We start from the raw sequence: 22,335 nt of genomic DNA on the forward strand, positions 1-22,335 counted from the left end.
AAGACTGACACTTTGATGTAAAAAAAAAGGTTACTAAGAGTTTGTTCAAGTCATGCCATGCTATTTAATTAGCTCATGGTTAGGCATGGTGGTGCCTTACTTTGGAGTAGACTATCACAGCACGGCAGTACATAGCCATCTAGTGAGAAAATAGACGCTGAGCTTTCCATGCCCAACTGGCGCATCCACTGTATTTGCGTTTATTACCAGTGTGCCTAATTTGCTAGTGCCTAATCTTCCCATTCAGCAACTGTCTATTCCTGCCAGTAGGTCAAACCATCCCATACACTGTAATTGCTATACCTGCTACTGTGCCCTAACCTTCTCATCCTGATGCAACCCAACCCGCTTATATCTGACAAGTGTCTAGCCTCCCTACTCACTATTGTACGATGTTAGTGAGGGAAATCTCACATAAAACTATAAACCTAAACTCATTAGCAACAACCGACCCTACATCACCAGACCAGGACATGGCCCCAGACTGCCCCACCATGTCACTTTTACCGCCCTGCTCACATCGGATTCCACCTACATCTTACCTCCCTGCACTCATTATAGGTGCACCTAACTCAACCACCCACGAAGGCCACCTTGGCACCAACCCCAGCCACCTCCTCACCTAAGCCAACACCAGGAGCACAGGCTCATATGCTACCATTACCCCTACAGCTCAGGAACCAAAGACTAGGAACCCGCTCTGTCCACCTATCTTCCACTCTCAACAAGCGCCCAGTAATACAACCTCTTCTTGTGCCCTCTCCCGCAACTACCTTTAGGCCTAGAACCCTAGACCCAACTACCAAACGTCCCATTCTCACAACCAAACCGAAAACAAGTAACAACACTACCACTCAAATCCAATTTGCACTCATTAATGCAAGGTCCATGCATGCCCACACCACAGAAATCCATGACCTCATCACTGACCAGGATCTTGACGCACTACCTATCACAGAAACCTGGCTACACGAAGCCTTTGGACCTGCCATTTGACAGTCCTTACCACTAGGCTACACAATCCTCCGCCAGGATAGAATTGCTTACAAGGGAGTTGGGGTCGCCCTCATTGTCAAAGAAACTCTCAAGGCCAGACAAATTAAGTCCCCTACTGCTGATAACTTTGAGGCTCTTTCTGTAAAAATATCCTTCCCTCCTAACGACACCATCACACTATATTTGGTCTACCGTCCTCCAGGCCCCCTTCTTGATTTCCAAGCTAAGCTCTTACACCTCCTAGACAGTAATCCTAAAACCAACACCAGAGCCATTCTCCTAGGAGATTTCAATCTGGAATTCAAACACGCAAAAGATAAAAAAGGCAAAGCCTTTGCTAAGGCTCTCCTTGACCTGGGCTTTATCCAAAAAGTGGACAACCTGACCCACATCAAAGGACGCATATTGGACTGGTTAGTTGATCACAATTGTGATGTGGACATTAGCTTCAACACCCCATGACCGTGGAAAGACCAGAATCTTTTACACTTCCACATACCATCCAGAATTGTAGTTAAACAAAGTCCTCCTGTGTCTGCCGCCATGGCTAGATCAAATAAACTGCTTACCAAAGACTGAATTCTCCCTCTCCTAGAAGTATCAGCACTAGCACTACCACTTTCTAACAACCCCACAGAATTGGTCGAGCTATACAATGCCATTCTTAAAGCCTCAGTAGATGCTACCGCCCCATTAGAGAAAAAAGAGCTAAACGTATTAAACATACCAGCTCTTGGTTCAGCCAGGATCTACTCGAATTAAGAGCACTTAAAAGGCAAGTTTTGAACAAATGGCAAACTTGCCTCTCTGTCTCCATTCGAGACACATACCTCACAGTTGCCAAGCAATATAAAAAGGCCTTCGCCGCAGGGAAAGCCGTTGCTTACAACCTCAGGATCGACAAAGCAAAATCCCAGTCCAAGGAATTGTTTGCCATCTTTAATGAATTGGTGGTCCCACCTACTTCTACACAACAGACCGTGAAGGATGAGAAATGGTGTAATGACATCCAACATGCTATGTTAGATAAAATTAACTTACTCCAGGAGAAAATTAAGGCCAATCTCCACAACCGGTCTAAGGTCGCATGCCCAATATGCACTGGTTCTGAGCCTGGTCCATTTGACCCTCCTAACTCAAAGACCCCAATACCCTTTGCCTTCAAGGAATTAACCATACTTGAGGTCTTACTAATTATGAAGCATATCAAACCGTTGCTGTGTAAGGGTGACATCTGCCCAGCAAGCTTAATCAAGGACTGTGCAGTAGCACTAGCTCCATTCGTCACAGCCTTTTTTAATGTGTCGTTCGCCTCTGGCACTGTAGCCTCCTCCCTCAAGGAAGCCTGGGTTCGGCCTTTGCTAAAAAAGCCCACACTTGACCCAGACTCCCCAAACAACTACAGGCCTAGTACCACTGTGCCATTCTTGCTGAAAATTCTAGATAAGGCTACTAGAAAACATGGACAAGGGCAAGTCTGCACTTCTTCTGCTCCTCGACCTGTCGGCCGCCTTTGACTTGGCTGACCACAAGATCATAGGTAAACACCTCACAGACTCTGCTCACTTCTCCCGTGAAGCCACCACTTGGATAACATCCTTTCTGGAGGGCCGAGCCATGAGGGTCTTCTCAGACCAGGCATCAGCCACTCCATCCCCCATCTGCTTTCTAGTGCCACAAGGCTCATACACATCCCCTACCCTTTATAATCTTTTCACCCTACCCTTATTCAATGACCTAGAAGAATTTGGCATAACCTTCACCAACTATACCGATGATACCCAAGTTCTTCTCCCGCTATCTGGTGATTATGAGCAGGACCTCAAAACCCTACAGAAGACATATGCACCCATCCAGGCATGGATGGTGGCCAATGGCATTTGTCTCAACGGGGACAAAACGGAAATCCTATTGGTAGGTCCCAAGGAGACCCTGAACAAACTCGACAGTAAATACAGCAATTTCAGCATAGAGAACACTGTAATCACAGTTTCTGCTGCCGTAAAAACCCTGGGAGTATAGCTGGACTCCACTCTGTCTATGGATAGACAAGTCAGTTACATCTCATCATCGGCAGCACTCGCAACTAAAATCATGAATGCTGTAAAACCCTACCACTCATCCGTCTAAATATTGCTAGAGCCACCATAGGGGCAAAATTGGATTACTGCAATATCTTCCTCTTAGGTACCTCTTCCAAAAACCTCAACAAATTACAAATCACACAAAATAATGCTCTCAGAGCTGCTCTTAGTATCCCTAGGAGAGAGCATATCTCTCAGGCCAGACAAGATGACGCCCATTGGCTCCCGATCAAAGAATGAACACTTTTCAAGGCCCTCACCATCACACACAGATGTATATCTCAGTTGGCACCCTCCTACCTAGCAGAAAGAATATATCAAGAACAATCTAACAGACCTAAACTTGACCAATACTCACACCAACTCACAATCCCTGCCTTTAACAGGCCAAAGTGGGGGGTTCCAGCTTTGAAGTGCTAGCACCAAAATCCTGGAACTCATTACCACTCAAACTCAGAAAAGAAACCTCTCTCATAGCTTTCTTAAAAGCACTGAAAACCAAATGATTCAAGTAGACTGTACTTTCAGTGCCGTTCCCCTGTAACCATGGAACACTAATACTGTTTTTATTGTTTATAACATCTGTATCACTCCCTGAGAGTTGTATTTATGTAATCTGTACCTAAGTGAATATTCTGTAACAGTGCCACGATGCCTGAGGGCAGTGCGCGCTTTATAAATGGAAATAAATATATAAATAAACAAATAAATAAATACGCATGCTGAGTTCATTAGACTTAGACGTCTGAAAGTCAGAGGTGGATGTGCAGCAATCAGGGTAGACAACGAGGGAGGGGTCAGATAGCGGTCCTTTTGTATGCAGTGACAGTCTGGGATCCTTCTGTTAGGTTATGGTGTGTTTTTAGGCTTTGACTGATGCCATAAAGCCTTGGCCAGCATTGCTGTTTGTACAGTGCTCGAGCCCAGCAAGGTCACCTCACAGGACTGAGGAGCAGGGAGGCAATCTTTCAGGCAGGAAGCCAACAACATGAACACCAGTTTACCTCCCCCCCCCCAGTGTCAGCCAGCTACCTGGATTATATGGAGATATTTGGGGTGAAACAGAAGTGAATGTGCTCCAAAACTGACTGACAGGCAAAACAAACGCTGATGTTGGCAGCTTGTACATCTGGAAACCCCTTTCCAAACAAGAGTCAGTAGAGGTTTGTAGTCAGAAATGTGCATTTGTCATGTTCATGACTATGCTATGTTGCAAACGTTTGATGTTGTGCCAAATCAATTCCATGGCAGTCTTAGAGCACATAGGCATGTCCCGTTGTGCAAAAAGTTTAATGGTCAGGCATTTAGCCTTCAAAAAACCCTTGAGAAGGTTCAAAGGTTGATCATCAGGTTTGATGCCTTTCACGAGGAGTGGTGTATCACTGCCTCAGGCAGGCTCAACAGCATTCTGCATTGTGGTGGCTGTAGTGATAAGAAGAGTGCAATAGGGCTGCACATCTTGCAGTAAACCAGCAGAGTGTATTGTGTGAGATTATGTGCTCTGTTTTGAGCATGCCATATCACACAGCTTGTTGATGAGTTCGTATTGACAGACATTACTATGATGTTCCAGTCCTAGCTCACCAAACTATTCCACCTTCCCCAAGCTATATACACAGATACCATCACACTCATGCCTTCTTTTCCCATAATTCACTCTGCCTCGCTCACAAGACAAAGTCCCCATTATTACTTCTCCTCTAATGCACTTGTCCCAAAAGGAAGGGTGGTGTGCTGCGCATAATGAGTGTGCTCTGCAGTCCTTGCAGTGCTACTCATTAATGCACTAATCCCCTCTAATCACCACTTTAATTGGTTGAGGACTGTGTGAGGGGCTTAAGGGATGGGATGGCTGTTGAATAGCTGACTCATTTATAGTAGGTAGGAGGAGGTGGCCAGTCGCTCAAAAGAGCAATCATTGGCTACCTCATTCCACATTTCCACCTTGTCACAGGGATTATTTTATGAAAGGAGACCCTGAACAACCAATCAACATTGGTATACTTGCTTCTGGTATCACCCGTATTTTGGCTTGCCATTCACTTTCTGTCCAGCTGTATTCCTTTTTTATCTAACACAATACTTATGAATGACCTAAAAAGTGAGTATATGATACCTTAGGAGTAGCAAAGCACTGAGGTTTCTTGCACCACATCTTTCATCTATCATCCCAGGCTGAAAGGAGATCCCATCCCCTCTTGACCCTGGCAAGGCATCTTTTAGGGCATCAAATGGGGGTGGAAATATGGATCTATTAGGCTTTCTGCACCACTTCTTGGACAACATGCACCTTTGCTTGTTGACTTTTTGAACAGAAAAACCAGGTGCATGCATCAATTTCAAGTGATGACAAACAGAGGCATCATTATTTGTTGACTAGCAAGTCAGGGAAGACAGCATTTTACAGCCAACGGTACTAAGTGCCCTAATCTGATCCACCCTCCAGAACCCTTACCTTTATTAGTCCCTGAGCACCTGACAGAACCGAAAACTAGGAACATTCTCGAACCACCGCTAGAACTTCCGGCACACTCATCCTGCCTCTCACCAAGTAAAAACTCTTTCATTCCTTTATAATCCCTCTGTAGTGTCAATTTCTAGTTGCCACTTCATAAACCCTCTTATTTAATGACAGCTGTATGATCCTGGCAGGAGCCCTAATACTCTCATGACTAGACTACTGTAATGCACTCTACAGCGGTGCCAATAAATCCATCACCCAAAGGCTCCAAATCCTTTAAAATAATGCCTTTAGAGCTGCACTTGGGATAAATAAAAGAGAACATACCTCCTCCCTCAGACGCCAGTACAAATGGCTCTCGACTGCTAATAAAATCCACCTAAAAATGATCACTTTGACCCACAAAGCTCTAAATAATGCAGCACCCAGTTACCTGATGGAAAAAATAAAGAGAAACATTTTAACTGTCAATTCAAACTGTCTGTTAATACCCAGATTTAAACTTGCCAAAATTGGCGGCATTAGCTTCCCAGTGACAGCGGGCAAACTATGGAATGCATTGGCACACAACTTGAGAGCCGACCAACTGTTTCTACACTTCAGAAGAAATTTCATGAAACATATCAATTCTAATGACCTGTAGACACAACATTAGCCCACTGGGAGTGTGTATATATGTATATATGTATTTTTAGAAGTCTTTCAACTAATGCCGAACTTGAATACAGCATGCTAACCTTGCATCTTGTATATTAATTACCTGCAATCACCTGCCTATACTCGCACTTGCAAGTATATATACTGTACATCCCTCTGCCATTGTAAATGTATGCACTACTGTCAATTTGATGTATCCTTGTAAAGTCTGTAACATTGTAATTTCGAGATTCCTGTAACTTTGTAAGCCTTGCATATTGGTCTTTGCTGCGCCCGGTTACCTCTGGGTCTGGCGCGCATTATAAGTCAATAAACAAACAAACATATGACAACTTCTAGTCTCGGAATTCCCACCAAGTTGTGTAGGACATCAAACGCCATGACTGGATCTGCTCACGTATGAGCAGTCCCATCATTCATTTTTGTTCAGCCCGTTTTAGAGCATCATGCAAGTTCTGATGACTCTGGCACAAAATCTCGCAGAATAACATGTTTCAGTTCATCACAAACCACATGCTCATAAAGGACCATTGGGGAGCAAGTGGTGGCAAAGTTACTAGAATCAGGGAATAGCAAAGTCTGCTAGAAAAAGAAACCTATGGGCTTAGGGAAGCGATGTAATGGTGAGTGGCCAACTGTATATTTATTGGATATATTCTGCATCTGTAAATCATTAAACTTTATTATATACTCATTTGTTTATTTATTTGTTGCTGTTTTCCCCCCCACACAGTCCACTCCCATTGTTCTCGATGTATTAACTACTTTCGGCCACTGCGGGGCTCTTGATTGGATATTCCTGGTGATACATTCCTTCACTAACAATATGGGGTCACCGTCTGAGAGAGCACCTTTCCATATGCAGAATAGGCAATCTCTCCACAGGACCCTCAGGCGTTGTGAGGGGAGGGCGAGTGCAGCAACAATACGTTCCCAGTGTACCGGTGGTCTTTTGAACAGCTGACATATTTGCATGACAATAGCAAGCATCTCTGGGAAGTCAAAAGTCTTTTCAAATATACACTTCCTCCTTCAAGCTCCCTTCTGACCATGTATATATTTAAGGTTTTTTGCAGTTCACTACTCACCAACTTACAGACAGCTGTGCTAAGGAGATGGGAGGATAGGATACAGTATAGGGAGGTCAAATAAACATCTATGTTTAAGAACAACCTGTGACTGAGCCATTCTGCTGTGAAGTCAAAACTAGTTGTGTTCATGAACAGAACAGCCAGGTATCAGGAAGATGCCACCGGGTCTAGCCAACCTCCTGATGCTTGCCACAGTGTCAATAAATATTGATATCCCAAACGTTGCCACCATTAGGCAGATGTTTGGGCTGGTCCTAGATGTCTGATCTGCAAGAAGATATATTGTCAGTCAGTAGGGTCAATGTGAAGCCAACAGGCAATCGTTTAGCGATAAGGCTCTCTGGCCATCTGTCAAGCTGATGAGGAATTTCCTGAAGCCACTGTTGTACTTGACTAAAGCTCCTTCTAATGTCAGGTGAGCGTCCGGGGCATTCCTGGGGCTGTGCCCCTACATTTTAGGATCTACACCCACTAATCGGTGTTAACGTTGTCTGCCAGAGAGCATGTACCTTAGTCAATTAAGTGGTTGTTAAAATTGAAAGACCTTGTAAAGGTCTGCCACGGTGCTGTCATGCTGGTGATTGTGGAAGAGGCCAATGGCTTTGAAGTGGGACCTTTCTTTCATTGGAAACTATCATAGGGATTAAGTCACTAGTTTTATGTGATAATTGCATCGCCTGCGTATGACCCCTGCTGACCAGTCTCCCACAAACCTCACTATGAACACTAATGTGTTAGCCAATCATCTCTGGGCCGCATGGGCACCTCCTACACACCACCACCACTGCTGCAAACATCTGCATCAACAATCGGAAATTATTTCTTTACAGTTCTCTGTTATTGGGCAATATTGCCTCGCAATTGTATTTCGATTGATACAGAAATTCTGATATTTCTGGTAATATATAACGCTGTTCAATATACAATTCCCAGGTTGCACCGCGTGCAAACTCACTGATAATGCTGCATTACTCTTGGTACTAGCACACCATCAAACGTTTGTGGTATACTATGGATATGCCTATGATATGAGGAGAACACTAAGGCACGCATAGGAGGTATGAGAGGATGCTTGTTGAGTGATCGAGGACCATATATGGCTGGTTCTTCCCAGATAGTCTGCTCTATAAAAGAGGAGTTGTTCGGAGGGTGGGGTGGAGATGTGGCAAAAGGTATGCACTACCACAGGGAAAGGCCACAATGATTCATCCTTCCAGTTTAACTTTGAAGGCATGGGTTTTTGAGTTTCACATTTCATTGCAGTTCTGTAAAAGCACCTTATAACGTCTAATGGTATGCAGTGATAAAATCGCGGAAAAAGTGTCGCCTGGACACAAAATAGCGGCTAAAATTCAGTGGTTTGACTCGGTAAAGGTGTACCCCATGATACCATTTAAGGGGAGCGGGGGCTGTGGGGGTGTCCCAAGCTCCCCTTAAATGGTATCATGGGGTACCCCTTTACCGAGTCAAACCACTGCATTTTTGCTGCAATTTTTTGTCCAGGCGACATTTTTGCCGCGATTTTATCACTGCATACCATTAGACGTTATAAGGTGCTTTTACAGAACTGCAATAAAATGTGAAACTCAAAATGGGTCCAGGGGTTGCGGGGGTGTCCCCCGCATCCTTTACATGGATTGCAGCGGCAAAAGCACAGCCTTTTTGCCGCAATACTTTGTGTCAACAGCCATTTTGCCGTGATTTTAACACATAGAACCATGTTAAAATTCCAAAACTAAATTGAATTTAAAATAATTCAAAATAAGAACAACGCTGTGTTAAAAAGACCACACACAGATTTTATTTGTGCCGGGCCACTGTACAATAATCCCGAAATGGACAGTTGGATGGGGAACTATTATGCGAACAAGCACAGTAGAAGACAGCACGACACTGATCATGCAACGTGAAGAATGGGGAGCATAAAAATGAATTATGAAGGCAATCCCAGACCTCTGATGATACTAAGCAGACCTCACATGATTTATGATGCCAGAAGAACACTTGGATAACTGTACCGTCTACTTTTTAGTACTGCTGAACTTGTCAACCCTTCGGAGAAGTAAAGTCCAGCTTGGTTTGCTATATGTCCATACATAAATATAAAGCAGAACAAAGTCAATAAAGAATATTTTGTTTTGTCTCTGCAGTTTAAACGTGACACTGCCTTACTGTTACGGGTAGGTGCATCTGTATTACGCCTCGTCCTCAACCAAATATTTCACAATGCTAGTGTTGGACTATTTTGAGACTCACGTCTCTCCCACAGGAATGGGCATGTGGATTTCTACAGAGTCTGACCTGAATTCCCCATCGTCTCTAGCCATTATATTAAATGAAGATGGATCACTACATTCAATACAACAAAAAAACCCACTCATGGGCTCAACAATAGACTGGAATTCTCACCATTCACACTCCATAACAAGAGAGCTCAATAATCCTGAACCCTCACATATCCCAACCAACTGACTCACCTCCAAATATCCTAACTCATTATAATACACACAAAGACCACCCAGCACATGTCAACTTCATGTTTACCTAAAGCCCTCGCAGGACAAGGCCACAGTGTTGTGTGATGCAGGTGCGCAGGAGACGCTGCCCACCGATATGTAATACGTTGCACCTACGTCCACGCATCCAAACCTTTAAGAACTGAGGATCAGACCCTCTGCCGCAAAGCCCTTGCAGGATAAGGCTGCAGTGTTGTGCGACGCAGGTGTTTGGTGGCGAAGGGGTAGCGGCGCAGTGTGAGAGCACACAGCGCAGCCATCGACCAGCAGCAAGTGGAAGGTAAGAAAGGTGCTGGAAGAGGAAGAAACCCCTTCTGCTCTCTACTAAACTTCCCAGCCTTTGGGTGTACTTCCACCTAACTGTTCTGACTTAACACACTCTGGGCCTCATTCCGAGATTGGAGGTAGCCATGGTGCTATTAGCACCATGGCTACCTCCAATACCGGTACCGACTCCGACCTGGTTCAATGGGGACTTACCGGAGTAGTTTGACCATTGCGGGACCGGTAAGTCCCCATTGAAAAAGGCAATCCCCATTCCCATTTGAACCCCCATAGGGCTCAATGGGAATGGGGAGGGAGCTAATAACGGTACCGCTATTTGCGGGACCGTTATTTGCTCCCTGGTCCCTTTGCGGCTCCAGCTAAGGGCGCCTGGTAAAACCAGGCACCCATAGCAGGACCCGCTAAGGGACCTCATATTAAGGTGCAAAGGGATTACCTGCACCAATGCCCTTAATGGTACCCGGTACCCCTTTGCGCCCTACTCGGAATGAGGCCCTCTGTCTCTATACAACCTGTAGGCTCTCTTCACTAGTGGTTAACTGCATACTGTGTTTTCTGTCTTTTCTCTAGGTTCCCCCAATGTGTGGCTACTGCTGCACGTTTATTGTGTCACATTAGGTTTTCCCCCTCGCTCTAGGTCCCCATCCACTTGGTTACTTTTGTTCTGTGTAATGTGTCCCATTAGGCTTCTCCCACACTCTAGTTCCCATCCACTGTGGTTGTTGTACTTGTACTGTGTTGCATTCGTTTTTTCTCCCACACTCTAGGTCCCCATACACTTGATTACTGCTGTACTGCGTATTGGGTTCCATTAGGTCTCTCCCACGTTCTAGGTCCCTAACCTGCTTGGAGAACCGTTGTTTGCTTTGTGTCACCTGCCCAGTCCTCCTCCTGTTGTATTCCCCTGTGTAACCCTTCCCCCTCTCTGTGCTGCGAGGCACTGGGTATCTCTTCTTCTCCATCTCGCTCCCTCTTCCCCTACTTCCTCCTGGCACCCCCTACGGTGCCCTTTGTTTCTCCCATCTTCTCTAACTGCTACTCTATCTCCTATCCTGTCCCTATCACTAAGTCTGGAAGGAAGCGGTTCAAGAGGGACATCCCGGTCTCCAACTCAGGCCTCCCTATCGCTGATACCTACACCAGTGCTTCCTCCAGACAGACTTTCACCGATATCCTCTTTGTTGTTCCCTAACTGGACCTAAGGACCCCTCATATGGTCTCGGCTCTCTCTCCTATATCTTCCAATCCCATTAATGGTGGCACCCGGTGGGAGGTCCTCTTGCCCTCCTTCCACTCTTCCAAGACCATCATTAATGTCTATCTGAATGACACCGTCTTGGTCCAAGGACCGCAGGCCAATCTCCTTTTCCATAGGCGTCTCCTGCGTCTTATCAACTTTCTTCCTTCTCCTGCTACTCCTACTAGCACCTCTCTTACTCCTCTGCCACCGCCTCCCTCTGCCGCCTCTCTGGCACCTTCCTCCTCCTCTATGGCAACTCTGCCACTTCCTGCTACCACCTCTACCGGGTGCATCTCATGCCTGAACCCCACCCCGTAAGTCTTTCAAATGTGGAAACCTGCTCCACATCGCTACTCTGAACTCTCACTCTGCTGTCAAACACTTCTCTGACATCTGCCACCTTCTCAAAGTACTTGACTTGGATGTCCTCGCTCTCACTGAGAAATGGTTCACAGCCAGCTCTGTCACAAGTTTTGACATTCTCCTCCCCGATAGCTACAAGATCCTCTCCTTGCCCAGAACCAACCAACCATTAGGTGGAGTAGCTCTGATCGGTCCGGAGTGGGTCCCTGCTTCTGTCATTCCTATGCAGGCCTAATCCTTCTTTGAATGTCTGATCTGCAGGCTCTCTCTCTCTCTCCTGGCCTCTCTCTAACTTTGGCCACCATCTACAGGCCACCTGGCTAGGTTGCCCTCTTCCTCTCAGAGTGGGATGACCTCTCCTCCTCTCTTCCTGCCTCTACCTCTCAACTTCTCCTCAGAGACCTCAACATCCACCTGGATGCTTCTAATCCCTCCTCTGGGCTCTTACGCAAACTCTGTGACACTCTCGCTCTCTCTATTCTACCCTCTGGTCAGAAACTCTCTGCTGGACACACCTTGGATGGTCCCATCTCCTTAGAAATCCTTCTCTAACCCTTTAACTACTCCTCTCTCTTGGACTGAACACGATATGCTTTCCTCTCACCTGAAACTTTCTGGCCCTCAGGGCAAAGCCCACCCCAGCACTGCCACCTACCTTCTCGGTCATTCGGCCCATAAAGCGTGTGTCAGTGGAGTGCTTCTTTCTCTGCCCCTCCCACTCCTACAGCTGACTCACACTCTGACACAGTCCTCTCTAACCTGCATCTTGCTATCTACAACACTCTGGACATCCTTGCCCCTGTCATGAGAATCTGCATGAAGCCTACTTCCAAGTGCAACTCTTGGTATGACTCTGACCTCGCCACCCTGAAACGCAAGTGCAGGGTGGCTGAGAGGAAGTGGAGGGCTTCAAGCACATCCTCTGACAAACTGGCCTGCCACTTGCTCCAAATGCAATACAGACTTCTCTGTCCTGTCCAAGAAGAGAGTCCAAATCCAAGCTGTGTCTCTGTGGCCTATTACAACACAGCCAGACTCTTTAAAATCTCCAAGGAGCTGGCCAATCCTGCTGCAGTCTCCACCTCTCCTGTTCCCTTCCAGGCCCTCTGTATGGCACTTGCTTCTCACTTCACCACTAAAACCCAAGACATTCTGTCCTTGGTCTTCTACTCCTCTCCTAGCTCTCTCTGCCCCCTTCTGGCTGTCTCTCCTTCTGCTTCTGCTTTCTCCTCTTTCTCCCTGATTACACCGAACAATGTTTCTAGACAAGTCTGATCTCTAAAAGTGTCATCCAAGCAGGTGCTCCCAGACTCCTCCAGAACCATCAAGGACCACATTGACACCCTCACTCCAGCCTTGGCCAATTTCTGCAATCACTCTTATGCCACTGGATCTTTCCCCTCTCTCCTCAAACACTCTTTGTGCACGCTCTCCTATAAAAGCCTTCTGCTGATCCTACCTGATAAACTATCAACCGATCTCTATCACTCCTTTCCAGGGCAAACTCCTGGAAAGCGGGCCATCTTCCAGCTTACTCTCCACACTGAATCTGTTGGTTGTCTGCATGACCATCAGTCTGTTTTCAGAGCAGCCAGAGGCATGGAAACTGCTCTCCTGAACACCCATGAAGATCTGATCTCTAATCTTGAGTCCAGTCTTCCTTCTGTCCTCATCCGCCTTGACCTTTCCTCTGCCTTTGACATGGTCAATCACGCCATCCTGATCAATCGACTCTGTGAGAACCTGGGTATCATGGATCAGGCCTTGGAGTGGTTGACCTCCTTCCTCTTGAACCAGCCCTCCCAGGTCCAACTTGGGTCATTCCTATCCACATGTGGTGTTCTCCAGCGCTGTAACCTCTCACCCTGGCTCTATAATGTGTACTGATCTCTACTTTCTCTTCTAACTTTCAGTGTTATGCAGATGACACCAAGCTCTCTTTTAGGCTCCCCTCAGCCTCCTCTTCTCTTCCTCTCATTCCTGTCTGTCTATCCATGATTCAGGATTGGTGTACCTCCAATGCTCTCTGTCTTAATGCCAGTAAGACAGAGATCCTTCTCATTGGGACCCCTGCTACCGCTTTCCGTCTCTCACTCTGGTTGCCCTCCTTAATCCCTCTTCCTTCACCTTCCTGGGAGGCAAAAAACCTTATTGTCATCTTCAACTCCACTCTCTCCTTTCCTCACATCACAGACATTGCCAAGAAGGCCCACTACCAGCTATACGTCCTCAGAGGCATTCTTCCTTTTCTCACTTTCCCCCAGAAGCTCACTATCTCCAGAGCCCTGGTTCTCTCTAGGCTGGACTACTGCAACATCCTCTTTCTCAATCTGCCTTCTTCTACTCTCCACCCTCTACAACTAATCCAGAACAGTACTGTAAGTAATGTCCTTCGCCTAAAGCCCAGGAACCACATCCATCAAGTCCTGACATCTCTCCACTGGCTCCTGGAAGCTGCAAGGATGAAGTTCAAGACCCTCTGCATTGCCCATAAGGCTTTCTGGGGCCAGGCCTTGCACTACATCCAACTCTTCCAAAACACCTTCCTTCTCAAGCCCTTCACTCAGCTACCTCCAACTCTGAGGGTCAGACACTTCTCTAGGCAGAGAGTGAGAGGTAGATCTCTCTCTTCTGCAGGTGCCTCCCTTTAGTATGGCCTCCCTGCCCCTCTCAAACCTGTTCCTGACCACCTGAAGTACCAGAAGGAGCTGAAGACCTTCCTCTTCTCCTCTGCTTTCTCTCTCTTCCTTCCCCTGCTGACCTACCTGTCTGCTTCACTGACAGGCTGCCTGGCTACCCTCAGAGCCCTATGGGTACCAGGCTCCTCCGTGATCAGTCTCCCCTGCAGTGCCCCTGGGCTACCGCCCACTAGCAGCTGTAACTGTAACCACTACATTCCCCTGCCTCCTTGCACTTACCCCGAGCTTTGTTTCCCTCGATGCACTTACTCAGAGCATTGTTGCCCTGATTGCACTTCCCCTCCCTGTCCTTCTCACTGGCACTTCCCCCTGCACTTTGCGCTGTCATACTTGCACAATCTGAATGTCACTAGGCCTAGTAAGATCGTTTGTATTGTCCTCCCTCTGACTTCCCTCCCTTGTCTTGCTGCACCTAGAAACACTTGTGTACAGGTGAGTTATAAATGACATATCATATCATATCACATCATACCAACACCACATTAACTTTGGGGAGCTGCAGCATAGCTCACATTTCTAGATTAATCACTCTCCCTCCCCCAACAAGCCAGTGGCTAGCCCATTTGCTTAACACTTTATGAAATCTTTGACTCACCCCTCCATACAGAACACATACCCAAGGGTCAACGCCACTTCAAATGTACCAGCACCAGAGACTTAGGTACCTATAGCCTTCACTCATCAACACCACAGGTTCCACATCTGTCACCTCTCGAGAGTACGAATGCTACGTCGTTGTGGATACCAAGGCACCATGAATCTGACCCTAGTATACAGGGGTGGATGCCCTGTCAATGTGGGCAAGGTCTCTTAGTTCTCTGAGAATTTCTTAGCCTTTTTTTCTTCTTTTAGCCTTCCAGATGCAACTTTTTCCATGTTAGGTTTTTCTGACCATGATGGTACAAGTGTGGGCCATATCTCCCTCTATAACTGCCTCACAGGCATCTACAAATGAATGACAACGAGCAACCTCAAAGTGAGCCCAGCAAAAATAGAAATAATAAAAGAAAACAGACAAGTAAAGCAGCCAGAACAGGACTTTGAGACTTGTTTTTGGCCTCAAGCCCTGGGATCATATCTCTCCGGCCCTGAAATCTCTTCATTGGCTCCCAGTGGCTGCAAGGATTAAATTCAAGACCCTTTGCATTATCCACAAGGCTTTCTGGGGCCTGGGTCCAAAATACCTTCATCTCTCCCTTTGGAAATACCTTCCCACTCGAGCTCTTTGCTTCTCTACCTCCAACTCCCTCAGGGTCAGTCGCATCTCCAAGCAATGAGTTGGTGGTAGATCTCAGTCTTCTGATGGGGCCACTCTCTGGAACTGCCTCCCTGCCACTCTGAAATTGAGGAGAACCATCTTTGGTTCCGCAAGCACCTCAAGACCTTCCTCTTTGCTTCTGCCTTCTCTCTTCCTCTCCCCTGCTGATATGCTCTGCTTCGGTACCGTGCACCTGATTACCCTCTGATTTCGGGCCCAGGTACTTTCCCACCCTGCCAAGCACCCGCACTGCCTCCTGGCAACCCTTGCAATTGGGTATGTATCTGTAACCCTACAGTCCCCCTCTTCTTCACTTATCAGACACCCCCTGTCTGTGCCTTAAACCTAGCACTTGCCACTTGATGACTGCACTACCACTTGTTATTTATCCTTTGCTCAACACTTTCCACTTCTCCCTTCCCCCCTTCACTTTCCCCTTCCCTATCCCCTGCACTTGCACGTTCTCAATGTCACTGGGCCTAGAAAGATCATTGTTTTGTTCTACCTTGTTCCCCTCCCTTGCCTCATCGTGCCCTGAAACACTTCTGTGTGACCGTGATACAAATAAAATATCATATCATTAAAACCCAATCATCACCCTAACTTGTCCACCCACACAACTAAGGTTGCCCGGTCAAGCACCAACTCCTCTATCTATTATAAATCCAGCTGAGCACCCATTCAGCAGCCGCCCACACAACAGGTCCATGCCCATCTGGCACGACTAACCAGGATGAGAAACCAGGAACACACTAGGTACAACCAACCATCAACCACCAATCCCGCAGGGTAAGTCGAGATTGGACAACTAACCAAAACCAAGAATGTTGGTAGATACCATTGAGTGGCAACCAAAGACCCACGCCAGAGGCCTCACCAAACCGACTGACTTAATAACCCATTTCCCCCTTCCTGCTCCTCCAACATAACCAACGCCACTACACATGACTAGGGGCTAGCCACACTACACATAAACAGACAGAGAATGAATCTAATGTTTAAAACCTACCAAATCTCTGAGATTCTGGAACTAACAATAGAGGGAACACCCCTGAAAATAGTCCATAAATCCATCAATAATACACAATTGCACACCAACACAATATACTCATAACAGACATCAGAGACTCTGGACCCCTTATTGATACAACTCACCAGTACGCATGACCCCAACCCCACCTTAACATCACATGACACACACACCAACAAACAATAGCATACATCTGAGGCACTAAGTGCTAGCCATATGGTTACAACATACAGGGCTTCCCCAACCACCTCCCACACGCAAAACAATGCTCACAGATGCAAGTTCCTCCTGATGCTGAACCTATGATATCATCCTATCCCCACTAACACACCCAGCCCTCCTCTCTTGCAGAGTCATGCGAGTGCCTGGAGACTGCTCTTGGGTGGTAGCGGTGCGCAGTATAAATAAACATAGCATACCAAATGCATGCCGAGTGGAAACATGGCAAAGATTGCAGATTTCCACTTGACATTTATTATTCAGATGGGGAGATGCCAAAGCTCAATGGACATTTGTACTCATGACATTAAAAAGGCATTTGCCCAAATGTACTTGCTGTCGCTAATGAAGGGAAGTTGTGTCTACAAGGTTAGAAAAAATAAAATAAAAGTAGATGTGTGTAGTATAAGAAGTAAAGCTCTGCTTCGTAAGCAGGAGGATTGGCATGAGAAGGCAGCTGTACTAGTAATGACCACTCACACTGTGGGCGAAGTGCGGGCTGCTCAATTCTAGGTTGGTGATAGCACTAGCGTAGTCCATTTCATTGGCTTTGCTTGAGCAACACCACTGATGCCATTTGGAGCCTTTGATGTCTTTGTCTCAACCCCTCTCCATGTGGAAGCTAGAAGAGTGTACCTAGAAGGGGGATTGTTTAGGGTGCTAGATCTTCTCCGTCCATTGAGAGAGGCGATGAACGTAGTACAGTAAAGCTTGTACACCTGTGGCATCTTTGTGGTGAATGAATTATGTACATTGCCGCACCTTTCATGATCTGCTCTGAGCAAGCCTCTTTCTCTGGATTTCCTCGGGTTCTTTATTGATTTGTCTCTTGGTGCTTTGGGTGATCGCCTTCAGTTCAATAGTGTGCTCAGTTTAGTGGCACCTTGTTTCTTCTTGATCACATATGTAATGTAATAGTCACACTGCACCTCTAACCAGAGTTGTAGTGTCATGACGCTGGGGCATGACCAAATAGGTGATATATTAATTATGCGGTGGGGGCGCACAGTGTGCATCCCTCTTTGTGCTGTTAATGTCTTGTAGCATATCATCCTAAACGCATTGCATTTCCTTGCATCTGCCCCCCCAATACACCTTCCATTTCTCTGGGCTTGAAGCGGACTGTGGTTGGCTTGCAGGGACCATCACTGTGAATGGTGTATTGTGGGACTTCTTTAGAAAGAGTTTGTTCAAAGCAAACATCTCTCATGGATGCCTTGGTTTTCCAGATGTGTAGTTGAAGTGGTGCATACTAGATAAACAAGGGCTGATGGCAATGAACTGGTGGCCCACACGCATGTAATGTCTACTGGAGAAAGTGGGAGTGGGCTTCTTCTGACCACACTCGATGCAATGCAGCGAAATCAGAGCATTTTCGCTCGCCCATACCAGGATAATTTGGAGGCTAACAGTCCTCTAATAGTTGGAAGTTAAGGAGGATCCCATTATTACTTGGAAGTTAAGGAGGATAATATTAATAATTTGAAGTTAAGTATGATCACATATTAGTTGGAAGTTAAGGAGGATCCCATTATTAGTTGAAAGGTAAGGAGGATCATGTTAATAGCTGGAAGTTAAGGAGGATCCTATTAATAGTTGAAGGTTGAAAAGGATCCCATTATTAGTTGACATTTGAGGAGGATCCTATTTAGAGTTGAATGCTATGGAGGATCCCATTAATAGTTCAAAGTTAAGGAGGATCTCAGTAAAGGTAGAGACTTTGTAACAAATGAAGCGGAGCAATTTTCCAAGATCGTTTGTTTGTCTGATTGAGTCAGGGGGGCATGCTGCAATACAGCACCAGTGTGGCTAACTGAAGTTGTCAGCCTTATGGCTGCCCGCTCACACTGGATCGGTGGCAGCTGTCACCCGTTTCTATGTATCCTCACAGGAGGCCAACCTTTCAGACTGCAGATCAGCGGTCTTGAAATTCTTCAAGATGCTGTTGCATTATTATGTACAAAACCCTGGTGACATCCTCTAAGATGGCCGAAGTCGTATGCAGTATATGAGAAGTCCGTCACTGAGGCAAGGTGCATTGCAACTCTTGTTGCGTTCACACTTATGTGCCTGCTCTCCCTTCCACACTCCTTGTCCTTGCTTCCTGGATCTTTCTGTGCCTCTTTAGCCTTCGCTTCTTTTTCTTTTCGCAGCGTGCCACGCCTGAAGACCTCATTCACCATCCTGCATCCATCAGCTGCTGTCTTCCAGACCAACGGATACTGGGTTTTTTCTCTATTTCAGTTTTTTTACCTGCTTGGGGTCAGATCCTCCTTGGAGCCTGTGGCTGGCAGTTACACTGCCTAAGCGGTCACGGCTTCACTGGAGGATCGGCCCTCCTTTGCTTCATCCAAAAGACACATTCCTATCCAAGTAAGGCATTGCCGAGAGTAGTATGTTATACAGGAGAATTAAGGATTAAGATTTTTTTTTGTCCTACCCTTTCCTCCTTTCTACAATCACACCAAATTCACACTCCCCATTTATTCTCGTTCCAATGCTCATCTTTTCATGCCTTTTCCTCTCACACCCCAATATTACCCTCCCCATTTCAACTATGTGTTTACAGTATTTTCTCTTTCTTCCTTTCCCATGATGTGCTCTACCCTTTCCCAGTCCTTTCTCTCCCTATTTTATGTCTCTTGCATTCTTGAGCTACCCTGATGCCCCCCTGTGCTCCCATCTTCTCGCCAGCCCCTCCTCTTTGGATCTTGCCTTTCATTTTACTATGAACTCACACTGAGGTAGGACACCCTCTGCATTCTGCACCATATCATTTTATTACTCCCTCTTTTTATGGGTCTGTGCAGTACCTGGACATATGCAAATGGCTTGACTGTGGACTGCAGATAGAGCCTCTATATGGTGCACAGAGAACTTCATATGGACAAAGCACCCATTTTGTCCTAGATATATGGTAAAACAGAATGCACATTATTAATGATGATGATGTGTTATTTACATAGCGCCTTGATCCAAAGCGCTTTACAGAGCACATATGTACATACAATATCACCCAACTGAAATTGGTACCCATTTATCGACGTCAGAAGGATGAAAGCCTGAGTTGGCCTGCCAGGATTCAAACCTGCGACCTAAAGATCACGCTCAGATCGCAGCAGCAAGCGCTCAGCCCGCTGAGCTATCTTACCGGCATTGAAACATTGGGCTAATGCACATCAGGGATAGTGATTCCTGTTATCACCAAAGAGATCATTACAATGCTGATGTATGAATCCCATTTCTTTTTGACGGCACCATGTTAAAATGTACGTAGTGTGTTAAGATATCATCGCTCTTCCATATACATATATTTTTTGGTGCTGATATAGATTATACCTCACAGAAAGTAATGTTCTAAAAAGATGCATTAAACTGTCGATCTGTTTTTGGCTTGGAAAATGTGTCAACGAATATTTTCTTCAGATAAATACGGTAGGATCTCAGTGTGAAAATCAAAGGCATGCATTATTTCAGACAAGGCACATCATAGACACTGCACACAGCTGTGTGCTTCGAGGACAAGAGGACACTTACTTGTTCCTGAGCGACATTTGCCGGTCGTTTGGGCACATCCAGCGATCAGCACTGTTGCCGAATACTGTGTCCGTCATTTTGGAATCTTGACTTTACAGCACCTGCAAATAAAGCAACAGTTCGTCTGAATGAGTTGCAAGACCCAAGAATAATACAAAATATGCTTTATTGTCTCAAATAAATGCTGATGGCCTTTCTCACAAAGCATATAGTCCTTGATGTTCGATAACTGGACTCTCAAATCAAAGGTCGACACCAAACTAAATGTTGGCAGACATCAGGGAATGGGGTTTAAATGCAGATAGGACAGTTGGGTCGCAGAGCGCATGCCAGTTTCCAAAGGAAGTGGTGCTGATTTTCTAATAAGTGGTACATTTTTGGAGGGAACCACTTCCATGCGCACCGATTTGTTGTAGGGGCCCCAGCAAGCAGTTCACCCGCAAGTACAAGGCAAAGTGAAAAACAAGGGTGATAAAGTAGACAAAATCACCTTACCCCCTCTATTTAAAACGTTGCCTTGCACTAAATGTATACACTGCCTGCCAAACTTGCTTGCCAGCTAGCATTTGCAATAGACTCCCAAGGAAACTGCCTACTTATAACAGGTGCGAAAAACAGGCAGATTCCACAGAAATTCATTGGTTTTAAACGCATGGAGGCATAAAACCTCGTGATTTTTGGGGATGTAGGTGGAATGTACAGTTGAAATGTTATTTCTGTTACGTGCCCCTTCTCCACCTCAAAAAGAAATTCTCCTTGGTTTTACACCTGTCTTTTGCACACCACAGCATGCATCCACATCGCCGCAAAATCAGAGCCCAGTAATTATGTGTGCACTTTGTCTCACTTAATACATAAGCAACATTGTCAAAGCCTTTATGTCACAGGTATGATATCATTCATGCCAAGTAGAGATGTTCAACCGACAAGAAGCTAATAAGAACACATTGATGAATACTTTGGGCCCAATTCATATAAAAGTGTGCATTTCTCCCACAACTGCCGCACACTGATAACGACACTGCGCGAGCCTGCACAGAATAAAAAATGTGTGCACCACGTATTCATGGAATTTACTTCGCAAAGTAACTGTATTCCAAGTCGTACCCGGAACGCCCCGTTACACCCCCAAGCAAAGAATAAACAGGCAGAACACATGATCCCCTGGGTGGGAATACGTGACCCTTCAAACAGTGCGTGGTGTCCCCCGCAAACAGGCTTGCATGTCGGGGGCCATGCGCAGGCTCCCCCGTAACTGTTGCCTGCACCCCGACAACATGCATATGATACTTCATAACTCTGATTAAACTTGGAAAAACTGCGTGCGAAACCCAGTAAACCATTCATGCACCCCGCTACACTGTGTACGCACACCCCTAAATTAATCGGAATCCCGTTTGCATACACGCATCCATAGATTTTACATGCAAACCCACCACTGTGCTGCGATTCCAATACACAAGTACCTTTACGACTCCCATCGGTTGGCAGCTAGATCGAGGGATTTGTTTGGCCATTTCTCTGCCGAGAGGCTGCAGGGGTGGCTCCATTAATATGTGTCATTTGGTGCAATTGTAGGCATGCGAGGGACTGCCTCCAGGCCGTTCCTCATAACGCCCACTTTTTTGCATGTTCCTCCCCATTTTCTTTGCTCTGTCCCCTTCCCAGCCCTCTGCGCAAGCCACACCCACGCGCTACATGGTGTCCCACGCAAGGCGCTCGATGGCTCGCAGAGATGTGCTGGGCTTGCACAAACTCCACGCAAGTCCCGGAAAAGTACCCCGCATTTGCTTCCATGAATCAATGAACGGGATTTTGCACGCAGTTTGGCATGGAAGTTCCTTATTTCCCGCGCAAGTTATTCCATGAATCGGGTCCTTTGTGTATGATGGCACTTTA

At 46.2% G+C, this 22,335-nt stretch overlaps 1 protein-coding gene across 1 annotated transcript in view; it reads right to left on the minus strand.

Annotated features, from left to right (window-relative positions):
* The window catches only part of RPH3A (rabphilin 3A), a 1,455,977-nt gene that overhangs the window by 1,139,443 nt on the left and 294,199 nt on the right, over positions 1 to 22,335 (minus strand). Inside the window, exon 2 of the mRNA XM_069619488.1 lies at positions 20,437 to 20,537. Within this exon, the coding sequence (XP_069475589.1) occupies positions 20,437 to 20,513 (77 nt within the window). The 5' untranslated portion in view covers positions 20,514 to 20,537. The remainder of the gene's footprint in view (positions 1 to 20,436; positions 20,538 to 22,335) is intronic.

Source organism: Ambystoma mexicanum, chromosome 10 (assembly GCF_040938575.1).
Source record: "Ambystoma mexicanum isolate Mex_15411 chromosome 10, UKY_AmexF1_1, whole genome shotgun sequence".
NCBI classification, from domain to species: Eukaryota; Metazoa; Chordata; class Amphibia; order Caudata; family Ambystomatidae; genus Ambystoma; species Ambystoma mexicanum.